The 12,503-nt window shown below is 41.2% G+C and overlaps 1 protein-coding gene across 3 annotated transcripts in view; it reads left to right on the forward strand.

Annotated features, from left to right (window-relative positions):
- The window catches only part of slc41a1 (solute carrier family 41 member 1), a 37,594-nt gene extending 25,682 nt beyond the window's left edge, over positions 1-11,912 (forward strand). For all 3 annotated transcript variants that reach the window (XM_083938879.1, XM_083938881.1, XM_083938880.1), the window contains 3 exons: positions 3,160-3,294; positions 4,909-5,057; positions 7,287-11,912. In XM_083938879.1, coding sequence (XP_083795005.1) covers positions 3,160-3,294; positions 4,909-5,057; positions 7,287-7,472 — 470 coding nt within the window. In that variant the 3' untranslated portion in view covers positions 7,473-11,912. The remainder of the gene's footprint in view (positions 1-3,159; positions 3,295-4,908; positions 5,058-7,286) is intronic.
- The last annotated feature ends 591 nt before the right edge of the window (positions 11,913-12,503 follow it).

Raw genomic sequence — 12,503 nt, forward strand, 5'->3', positions numbered from 1 at the left:
TACCGTCTTTCATCTGCACATTCATGTTACATGTTATATATAAAACAAAATGTTTTAAAAAAAGAGTCCCCTGTGCCTCGTACTATGCTTTTCAGAGTCAGATATTGTTTGGGTACAAGTGTTTTTTTGGTCTGCCATACCGTCTCAACACGGTGTCTGCCCCTGCCTTTGACCTTTATTAACCTTCATCCTAGGTCATTCTGTAATGATTCAAATTTACATACTTCTTTTTGAAAACACTCAGTTTTGCTGGGTTTTTCTACCTCTCCATTTAGTTAATTCCACTGTCTGACCTGCGTAGCTGACATAGTAAAGGACTTTAATGTAGTTCATACCTTTCTCTGCCTGAAGATCATATTCCCTCTCAAGTTGTGTCCCTTACCTCTGTTTAAAAATAGGATTTGAAAGTTGTGGGGGAGGCTTTTGTTGGCAACCTTATAGATCATCTGTACTGTGCGAATCATATAATTTGAGTAATTTTGATTTGATAAATAATTTATTTGTATGCTGGCTGACTGGAAGTGCTGTCACAAATGAAATGTACTGTTGGCCATGACTCTTGATGAAACCATCTCAGGGATGTGTTGTCTGGTCAAAAGTGGGTTTTGGGGATCTATCTGACTTTGACATGGCATACAAAGGGCATGAACAAAGTAATGAACATGTGAGTGCATGTGCAAGGTTAAGTTACCTGGGCAGAGTCAGGGTTGAACATGCAATAAATGAAGGTGCTCGCATTCAAGTAGCAAAACATAATGAAACAGTCAAACAAAACAGGACTTTTCTAAACCGCCTTATTGATGTGACTTCCTTGCTTGGCGGTCAGCATCTGTCATTTAGGGGGCATGATGAAAGTGGTGAATCATCTAACAAGGGGAATTACAGGGAGTTTACAGAAACATTAGCAAAATATGACTCTGTCCTGGCTACACAGCTCCAGTCATCAGATGTGTTTTCTGGGATGTCCCATTCAATCCAAAATGACTTGATCACTGCTCTTTCAGCCACTGTTTCTGATGAGGTCAAAGATTACATTCAGGCTGCTCCCTTTTTTGCATGGCAGGTGGATGAGACAACTGTTGTAGCTTGCTGTGCCCAACTCTCTGTCATTGTTCGCTATGTCGATAGTGCAGGTAAAATTCAGGAGAGCTTTATTGGATTTTTTTATGTTTCTGGAGGAAGAGATGCTCAGTCTGTTTTTGAAGTCTTGAATGAGAACATGCAGGGCTATAATTTCAGGGGCAAACTTTTGGCACAAACCTATGATGGGGCTGCTGTCATGGCTTCAGCTCTCAATGGTTTTCAGGCCAAAATTAAAGCGATAGTCCCCAGTGCAATGCTTGTGCATTGCTATGCACACAGACTGAATCTGGTGCTGCCTCAGGGGGCTAAATGCTTATCTGAGTGCAGATCTTTTTTTCATCTCTCTCTGAGTTTGCCACATTTTTCTCAAAATCCACAAAAAGTAGGTCTTTTCTTGAGTCTGCAGGCTGCTCAAGGTTGCCCAGAAACGCTCCTTGATGGAATTTTACATCACGGATCATGAGCACTGGCAAACAATTATGATGCCCTACTGGAGACTTTTGAGAAGATCATTGCAGATAAGTCCATGGATGATGACACATTAGATTGTGCCAAAGACTTTCTGATGAAACCGGAGGATTTTGAGTTTGTGTTCATGTTGTACACATACAAACTTTTTTGCGATAATTTAGGATGCTATTTAGTTTATTTCTGTATCGTTTGCATCTCATTTCTGACTGGTCTGTCCTTAATTTTATGAACTATCTGTACAGAGTGTTTTTTTTTTTCTGCAGGCATTTATCAATGTTTTTGTGAGCCATGGTTTTCCCTCCTTGTTCTGCATTGTGTGTCTTTTCTTCATAGGACATCATCATACAGCATTTTAAATATTTGCAAAAAGAAATCATATGCACCATTTACATCCATTTCATTGTAAACATTGTTCCAGTTTTGCCTCAATGGTTCATTTTTCAGTGTATTTATTCTTTCTTCAGTCCTGACTGATATGTGTTTTTGCTCGGTGTCTGTCTCACAATGTGTTTCCTGGCATATATAGCAAAGATTGGTAGGTGGTCACTTATGTTGTTTATCAGTAGTCCTCTTGTTATGTCACTTCTGATAATATTAGTGAAAGTATTATCAGTAGAGTAGCACTGTGTGTTGTGATCCTGTCCTGTAATGAGAGGTTGAAAGCCCATCGTATACATTGTATTCGTGAACTCATCGATCATTGTATTTTGTTTTGGGGTGAGTAAGTCACCACAGATAAAAACCCTCTTTTGGCTAGATTATGAGAATATTCCTTTCATATATTCATTGAAATCTTCTATTTTTGAATCCGGTGCTCTGTAAACACAGCTTACTACTATATTTTACCTTTTGTCACACAAATATAATATATTCCATTAAGTGCTCAACAGCTTTAAACATATTTTGTACAGTCTCATACTTGATGTTATTGTCGACTACCTTTGTTTCTCCTGTTAACACAACCTGGTTTATATCCATCCAGGTAAAAAATCTGTGCCTTTGTCTTATTCTGTGTTTCCGACACCGCAATGATATTAAAGTGATTTTTGAAGTGATGTAGGTATTCCTTGATGTGCTCGAAGCTGGTGTATAGACTCCTGCTATTAAAGTGAATTAGAGACAGTTTCCCATCCATCTCAATGCTCTCGTTGTATTGATCCTCTGTGTAGTACTGGCATTTCTCAGTCATGTTAAAGTAGAAGTGATTATCCGGGTCAATTCCTTCATTCGGGTCTGTGAAGGAGTGGTTCACATGTTGATTTGTAATCAGCTCCTCATTTTCGTGCTCAGCAATCCTCTGTGATAGTTCCAGCATCTTTTCAGTCTGTGTGAAAAACCCTTGACCTTTGCTGTGCTGTAGTTATGGAATGTACGTGAGCCATACTTTAATTGTTGAATTTTTCCAGCTCTTCCTCACTCCTGATTTGCATTATTTTAACTTCTTTTGGCGAGGATCAATTTGTTTTGATGGAGATTCTGCAGTTGGCCGTTCAGGTGTGTTAAATCTTGCCCCCTTTCGTCAGTTGCCGAGTTTTTCTGGCGATGTCAGTATTATTTTTGTTGGTGAATCTGGTGTGTGTGTCTGTGTGTGTTTGTGTGTGCCAGGTGTGGGAGGTAACCTGGTGGCGGTTCAGGCCAGTCGAATCTCTACCTATCTGCACATGAACGGTCTCCCCATGGGGGAACCCAACCCCACCCCCAGGAAGTGCCCCACACCCTGCACCTCCTTCTTCGGCTCCTGTAAGTTGACCGGCAGCTGTGAAATGTCCCTCTGTTTCTCTCATTATTTTACATTATGAAAAAATGTTTTGGCCCGATCAATATGGGATTTTTATGTCACACACAGATTATAGAGGGAAAAATTCACCAATTACAGATGTGGTGGTGAAGTTTGAGCTAGAATGAAAATAGAACCTTTCTATGAGGATTGTGCACTGATATGACTGTAAAGGCAAGGCTAGGCAGGTTTATTTGTATAGAACAAATCAACATTTACATAAAACATTAAAAGCATTGGGAAAAAACATATAGACATTTAAAACACATAAAAGGTCATTTTTAAAACATAAAAGATCGTTACAGTTACAGAAGTTACGGTGCAGTTTACTGAAAAGCAGCGGCAAGAGAGTTGCATCAGATCTTCAGTTATCTGGAAGTTTGTTACAGATATGTCGTGCATTAAAACTGAACACTGCCTCTCCATGTTTAGTCCTGACTCTGGGGACACAGAGCAGACCTTTCCCATGTTTAGTCCTGACTCTGGGGACACAGAGCAGACCTGTCCCATATTTAATCCTGACTCTGGGGACACAGAGCAGACCAGTCCCATGTTTAGTCCTGGCTCTGGGGACACAGAGCAGATCTGTCCCATGTTTAGTCCTGACTCTTGGGACACAGAGCAGATCTGTCCCATGTTTAGTCCTGACTCTGGGGACACAGAGCAGACCTGTCCCATGTTTAGTCCTGACTCTGGGGACACAGAGCAGACCTGTCCCATGTTTAGTTCTGACTCTGGGGACACAGAGCAGACCTGTTTCCATGTTTAGTCCTGACCCTGGGGACACAGAGCAGACCTGTCCCATGTTTAGCCCTGGCTCTGGGGACACAGAGGAGACCTGTCCCATGTTTAGTCCTGGCTCTGGGGACACAGAGCAGACCTGTCCCATGTTTAGTCCTGACTCTGGGGACACGGAGCAGACCATTTGTGTGTCATCTGCGTAGCTGTGGCAACATATGTTGTTGTTTTTCATGATCTGCGCGAGTGGAAGCATGTAGATATTAAACAGAAGAGGCCCCAGAATGGAGCCTTGGGGAACTCCACATTTAATTTTTGCCCGCTCAGATGTGAAATTACCTATAAACACAAAGTAGTCCCTGTCCTTCAAGTAGTAAAGGTCCTCAGAAGGCTGCTTTCCTAAACAAATACATTTGTTAATGAATAATTAACTTTATTATACGTTAGTCAAATGATGTATTACATTGTCAACTAATTATATAAACAAACACTGAGTAAATAAATAACTGAAAATAAAATAAATAGATAAATACTAATGTGTATTGCTTAATATTTAAATAAAACCAGTTAAAAAATGCGACCATTTCAAAATAACCCCCAACATCATTTCCTGTATCATCTGCCCTGTAAAAAAAGGTTTTCAAATTACAACATATGTGTAGCTGCAAACAAATATGTCTTTGATAGGATAATATTGATTGAACCATATATCTGGATGGTCTGGCTCTAAAACACAGTTTGACAGCCTTAGCATTTCTCTAATACAAAATAAAACAATCATCATATTCTTGTAAGTACGTGTTTGAATGGTTTAAAAGTAACTCCGCTTTCTCTTCCAGCTGTGAACTCTCGTTCAGCACGTGTACTCTTCCTCCTGGTTGCCCCGGGTCACCTTGTCTTCCTCTACACCATCAATTCCCTGAGAGGGGGACACACCACCCTGACACCTGTCTTCATTTCGTTCTACATGGTTGCTGCTCTACTACAGGTACACACACACACCTGCTGCCCAGGAAAATGAAATATCTGGAATTGATATGCACATATGCAAAATTCACATGTTATTATTTACTGGGAGTTTTATATCATGCACAAAACAGAAAACCTATTAATTAATTACTAGTATTATTATTGTTTGTATTATTATTTTTTATTATTATTATTGGGCCTATAATTATTTTTATAGTGGCACTAGAAAATAGCCTTAGAGGTAAGCTGTGACTGTATTCCACAGAGATACAATGCAGAATAAACCTCTGAGGCTATATCCACACCAATATGTTTTTGTTTAAAAGAATACATATCTTTGCTACGTTTACGCCTCAAGTCCACTCTACTCAGGCGAGACCTTAGAAAGGAAACATTTGGAAACGCTGCTGAGCTGGTTTTAATTCAATTCAATTTCAATTCAATTTTATTTATAGTGCCAAATCATAACAAAAGTTATCTCGGGATACTTTTAGTATGAAAACTCTGGGATTGTGTTTTAGTCTAGACGGGCAGAAACATAGACGTTCGGAAACGATGACGCAGACACCCACACCAGTCAGTCTTATCAGTTAGGAAGGCTGACAGACCTTTTGAGATTTCATCCTTCTTGTGTGGGTGCTGCTTTCCCTGTGACATGGCTTCCTCTGGCAATGGATAATGCTCCGTACCTAACTCCCAGCCTGTGTTTTCCACTGCCTTATACTGCCTTATACTGCCTTATACTTATGTAGTACTCACAGTAAGGGTTCCACCTCGTCGACGTTCCAAGATAATACATCTGTCTTTTCACCATTGCTGTTCTTCCTCTGAATTATTTTATCTGTATTTTTTACCTCTGATACGGAGCTAAAACGTTTGTGTGGATGAAGCTTGTTGTTGTTTTGAAACGCCTTTGTGAAACTCATGCAGAGAAGGGTGTTATGGGTAACTGTAAGTCATAGAACTGATCAGTGTATCCCCCACAATGATTTGTATGACATGAAATTATTTGAAAAGTTATGCACAAACTTTCATGCATTTTCCTACAAATGTCCAGCGACCAGTGAACCTGCGTAAGCCCCTGCAGTGCGGTATAGGAAAAAGGATTTGGGTTTAGAGAAGTACAGACTTAACTAGCGCCACAGAAGTAAGTGAAAATAAGTCAACATTGATTTTTGCTTTCACGCGTCACATGAACAGTGGTCTCCTTGGTGAAAGTCCTGTGTTTTTTACCCATCCACTCATCCCAACCTCCTCTCTATGAGAACTTTGTCGCTCTTTACTACTACTACAACAGCGCCTGACTTCGTCCTTGAGACATCCCTGCAGTCTATAGTAGAAAAGTAATACGCAACAGAAAGCAGATTGGTACAACTCAAATATAATGTGTGGAGCAGAAGGAGAAGAGCTATTCCCTTTAGGATGTCATCACATCATCTCATCTCATCTTCAACCGCTTATCCGGGGTCGGGTTGCGGGGGCAGCAGCTCTAGCAGGGGACCCCAAACTTCCCTTTCCCAGGCCCCATTAACCAGCTCTAACTGGGGGATCCCGAGGCGCTCCCAGGCCAGTGTGGAGATATAATCTTTCCACCTAGTCCTGGGTCTTCCCCGAGGCCTCCTCCCAGCTGGACGTGCCTGGAACACCTCCCTAGGGAGGCGCCCAGGGAGCATCCTTACTAGATGCCCGAACCACCTCAACTGCCTCCTTTCAATGCAAAGGAGCAGCGGCTCTACTCCGAGTTCCTCACAGATGGCTGAACTTCTCACCCTATCTCTAATGGAGACTCCAGCCACCCTCCTGAGAAAACCCATTTCGGCCGCTTGTACCCGCGACCTCGTTCTTTAGGTCATGACCCAGCTTTCATACCTTTAGGGTATACTTTTATTCATAATAATAAGCCATTGAGTGTGGTCTTTACCTACTCTGTAAAGTGTCCTGAGATAACTTTTGTTATGATTCGACACTATAAATAAAATTGAATTGAATTGAATTGAATTGAATATACTATTCCAGGAGATGCACTGAATTCAGGTGAAGAAGAACTTAATTTGATGCAAAGATGTAGGGATGTTGTAGCAAAATGTAGCAAAACATGAAAGTGAGAGCAGAACTCTTTTTATTTACAAGTGAAATGAAAATATTTTTTATTCCCTAAAGTCAATGAATTATCATGATATCAATGCCCAAAATCAAAATAACCGTGATTATCATGTTAAAAAGTGTTTCTTGCCCTGTCTTCGTCCAGGTGATCATCCTGCTTTACCTGGCAGACTGGATGGTGCACTGGATGTGGGGCCGAGGCATGGACCCTGACAACTTCTCCATCCCCTACCTGACTGCTCTAGGTGACCTGCTGGGGACCGGCTTCCTCGCCCTCTGCTTCCACATGCGCTGGTTCATCGGGGACAGAGACTCGAATGCGGGCAACTGACCGCATGAAAAGACACATGCACGCAAAAAAAGAACACATAGTCAGCCAGTGGTGGACACCATTCATATGTGTAAACCTTATCTGAAAGTAGACATTGTCTACTATAAAAGGGCTAATCTCCAGTAGGGTTCTGATTGATGGTATAGCACTTGTAGGGAAGTAGGTTTTCTTCTTCAGGGTATCAGGACACTGATGCAGAATCTGGGCAGTATCTATGTTTCACTTTTAGAAACAATGAAAACACATCAGCCTCCACCAAACAGTGAGCAAAACTGACCCTGCCCCACAAACTACATTTGATTTAATTTAATAACTCAGTCCTACTACTTTTGTTTTATTATAATATTTTGACAATGATTGTTATTTTTGGTAAATAATGCATTTCATATAAATCGATCATGATCTATGTGCACGGCCAGTCCTCATTATTTTCAATGGGGACGTTAGCCCTCCCGTTTTGAAAGATCAAGTTTAAACACTTGAAACGAAGACAACAAAAAACTGCAAAAACTTTATCCAGATAAACCTAGAATGCTAAATCACCAAGTGCTATGTCATATACACAATGAATATTATATGTAAATTGTGATTTGATAGAGTGCGTAGGGCCAGCTGTTCTCTCACTCATCCCCTTGCCCTATGACATTAAGAACCAGGACTACCACAAACGTAACAAGCTAAATCCCATTTGGTGTTGCTCACATCATCGGATGACTTCATTTGAGCCAAACAGGAACAGGCTCTAGAATTAGGGATATCAGATCTGAGGTCAGATCACAATTCATCAAATGCTAATTTCAGCTGTTACAAGAAGAGATTTACCTCTCATTCTGTTTGCAGTTGAGAACTGCCTAATTAACTACTTCAAAGTTTCTGTTAATGAGGATTGTGTGCTCACTCGCACAATGGCCTGTACTTTATTCCACAACCTTCTTCTGCAGTCCTTCTAACTTTGGCCAAGTATACTAAAAACTGCCATTATGTAATTCCCTTAGTAAGATTATTCTTTGTTGGAGCAAACACAGAGAAACAGTGGGACATAGTAAGTGGAAAATGGCCAGACAAGTGTCAGTTAGGAATGCGTTGGTACACCTGAGACACACACACACACACACACACACACACACACACACACACACACACACACACACACACACACACACACACACACACACACACAAACCTCACTGCTGCTGCTGCAATGCCTTTTTTCTGTGGATGCCAAGAGTTTAGAGGTCTTATTTTGCCGTGAGCGGCTCCAGAGGATTTCACCAGTCCCTGTGTCTGAAACCATCAGCTAACTTTCTACTGGAGCAGGCTAGTTTTTGTTGTTTGTTGTTGTGATGCCCAAGCCAGGCTTATAGTAAGTGACAAGAGGCTCAACATGCTGCAAAACACTGAACACAACCTGCAGAGCAGCCAGCTGACTGTTGTGTTCACTCCAGACTGTAGAAGTGTATGAAGGCACCAGGATGTGCTCACTCAGGTCCAGCAGCTGTCTGATAACAGGTGAAAGCTTCTGATTGCTGATATTTGAAATCCTTCATTTGACTATTTTAATTTTCACAAGGTCTAAATGCTGTTTGGGAATCAAAACTTCAGCACCAAACCTTTACAATGAAAGACAGGCCGATGCCGTTGTTTGAGGTTGGTTAACAGTCAGGTCGCAGTGGCTACAGGAAGTTTTAGTATTTTGTTGTTGGTCACCTACTGACTTTCATTCTGTAGCCTTTCTATTCAGATTCACCAAAAGATCACCATAGTTCTAGGGTCCAGTCAAACCAGTGCTGATCAAGTCCCGGTCACACCAGCATATAGAACAGAAACGTTTTAATAAATAACTCAAGAGAACTTGACCAACGACAAAATGTCCTGACAGTCCGGACTGTTTAAGGAAAGGAGAAGAAAGCTCGCTTTCAGAGCTTATTAGCTGTGTTGCACCATCTGCTTTTATCAACCCCTTCTCTGTATTGACCAAATGTTCTCTGCTTTTTGCTCATGTGAACTCTGGACAGTCAGGAGAATCAGGTGCAGACAGTTTCCCTTTGTTACATGTAGCAAATAAGGAGATTCTCTGGGTCAGCCACTTTCTTACTCACTGGAAACTTTGTTTGGTTCAGGCGAGGGGTGGCGCCCAGGTATAGCGTGCAAGAGGGAGGACATGATGCGGATTACACTGCTGTCACATTGATGTCTATTGTGGTTAATTGAATTTGTCTGATGATTTCAGCATCAGCCCTTACTGACAGAAGACCATCTCTCCAGTTAGACATTTTGATTGCCGTCTTTCTTTTTTATTCTCTGATGTTTATTGTTGTTAAATAATTTTCCCCTGGGATTATTAAAGCATTTCTGATTCTGATTCTTATTCTGTTCATCAGCTGCATAAAGAATTTCACTGGGACATTACACTGACCTTGTAAAAGAGAGCTGGCAGGGTAAACCATCCAACTGATTCAGACATTTGTGTTCTCCCTATGGGCAATGTCTAGATCATTTCAGGTTTGCAGTGCATGACCTGCAAACAGAGAAGATAGAAAGACTGACTAGTTCTATCTTGTTTCTTTCTATTTTCCACCTTTCCCGAGGACATGTCCATTTTGTGTCTGCTTCTGGTGTGACTGGGCACCAAGACAGATTAAAATCCTGTGCCATACTTCTAACTGATGAAATAACCAATAGTAATTGGTCTGGTCAGGGAGGAGTTTGACCTTTTGTGAATGAATGGTTGGACTGTTTAATCAAAGGGGAAATCAGTTTAACCTTAGTGCACCACCCCACCCCACCCCCCAAATACACACACACACACACACACACGTCTGCCAGACGTTGAGACTCAGCTTAGGGCTCACAGGTGAGGAGGATGATAGCCCAGAGGACAGGCCGAGTGTCTTAGGGGAAACCTGCATGTGGTGCTTGACTTATTGGGCACTTGTCAGACCCCCGTGCTGTTTGGAAGGGGCCAGCAGAAAGCATGTGCAGAGCACATAATGTGAATGTGCAAAACTTTTTCTCTTCTCTTATCGGTTAAAAATCTTTGGTTTTCATCCGACTGATTTTTAAAGGAATGTGTCAATTATGTTAAATTGTGGGGTTTCTTTCTATTCCTTTTCTCCTTTCCCTAATCTTTTTAATTCTTTGTGATTATTGTTTTGTGTCATAAATGTCATCAAAACAACAACAACTTCTCCACGCTGGTCAAAGGCGCAAAGTACTGTAATTTGCTTAAAGGACAGCAGAGGGCATCGCAGGGATTCTCTTAACTGTGCAACTTTTCAGTGCATCTCTGTGTCCTCTGGATTCAAACCCACACACATCCAACCAGAGTGATGTTTTTGTGTCTCTTTTTTGCAGTTGTTGTAAGAGTTGCATCCTTCCATCTGTTTACTCTCAGTCTGTATCCTCCACTCTCTTACTGACCAGGTGCCAGCATTCTGCCTCTGTGTCAAAGGAAAGTTGTGAATACTTCTATAAGGGGGCAAGTAATGCTTTGTCTATTTATTTTTAGATGCACACAAAGCAAATTGTACATATTATATTTATTCTATATATAAGGTTGTTTATTTGGTCATTTCATTTTGGCTCTGTTTCTTTGTCACCATGTTTCTCTTCTCTTTTACGGTTTATTTTTTTCTTTGCAAAAGGCCGGTAAAGTTTTTGTGCTCACTGCAGTAGAATGGCAGTGAGGCTAATAAATAGCAAAGTGCCTAATACCAGTCTTTACACACCTCACACATATTTATGCACACACACACACACACACACACACACACACACACACACACACACACACTTATAAGACAGAATGGCCTTAACCTTTCAGAGCCAAGCTCAACTCAGAGTAACCAATCAGGAGCTAGGTTCGCTACAGAGTAGCGTCTCTTTAATTAGCTTTGATTAATAAATTATGTACAGAAAGTTGATTAAGATGTAATGTAATAATGACTTTATATGATGCGGCAGTGGAGAGGAGGGCTGCGAGTACACTTGTTCGCATGCATCTGCAAAAAAGAGGACTTTGAGGCTGAAAGACCTCAGTAAGCTGGTTTTACAGAGCAATCGGAAAAGTCTGTAGTAAACAGACGTAAGATTTGAACCCACAAACAGGAAATCTGAAAAACTGGATGAAATACCCAGCCTTTAAAACCCTTCACCCACCTACTGCCTTGTTAGCCTCTGTGCTTCAAACTCTTGAGCCCCTGAACTCAAAGGGGATCCTCAGGCTGCTAACATCCAGATGGAGCCTTTGAGTCAGACTCTGAACGTCCACCTGTCCCGGTCAGCTCTGAGAAAGTTATGTAAAAACATGAAGTCTTACTGGTGCCGAGGTCTTTGCCTTCTCTGTGTTCCTCTTCTAAAAGCCCTCCCATTGTGGGGCTGGAGGAAGGCTTTCTCCCTGCTGGACTTTGTAAATTGCTGGAAATAAAAGACTATATTATTTCATACCATTCCTCCGTCTTATTGTCTGTTTTTACTGTAAATGTGATGTGACAGGATCCATGCAGCCTGCTCGTCTTTTCCTGGCATGTTTAGAAGCTCAAGCTAAACTTACACTACTTCATGTGATCTCTGCATGTGGTCACTGGTTTGTTTTAATGCTGTTCTGTCACAGATTACAAATTGTGCCAATTATTTCCCTCGGGAGATAAACTTCAGTTCCATTACTGTCTGGATTGTTCTTGGGTTTTTTTTCTAGTGATGTCCAAATGAAGCCTCAATCAGTCCCCTAGATGGCGCTCTCTGTTCAACAAAGGGTTGAAAACACACTGAATTATCATTCATTGGACCCTTTTCTTTAAACCATCTAGTGGACTCAACAAATACAGATGATGGTTCATGAGGCATCATTTGGACATCACCATCGATACCGATGAAAAAATCAATTTAACTAGCTTTCATGGCTAACTTTAGCAGGTGCTTTCCTCAGTAGTTTGTGAAAATTGGACTTACACTCATCAGGTGGCCAGAAACATGACTCCAGATTTAATGACAATGTTGGTCTGTATCTGATGTATATGTAAATAGAATGAA

Source organism: Echiichthys vipera, assembly GCF_963691815.1.
Source record: "Echiichthys vipera genome assembly, chromosome: X".
NCBI classification, from domain to species: Eukaryota; Metazoa; Chordata; class Actinopteri; order Perciformes; family Trachinidae; genus Echiichthys; species Echiichthys vipera.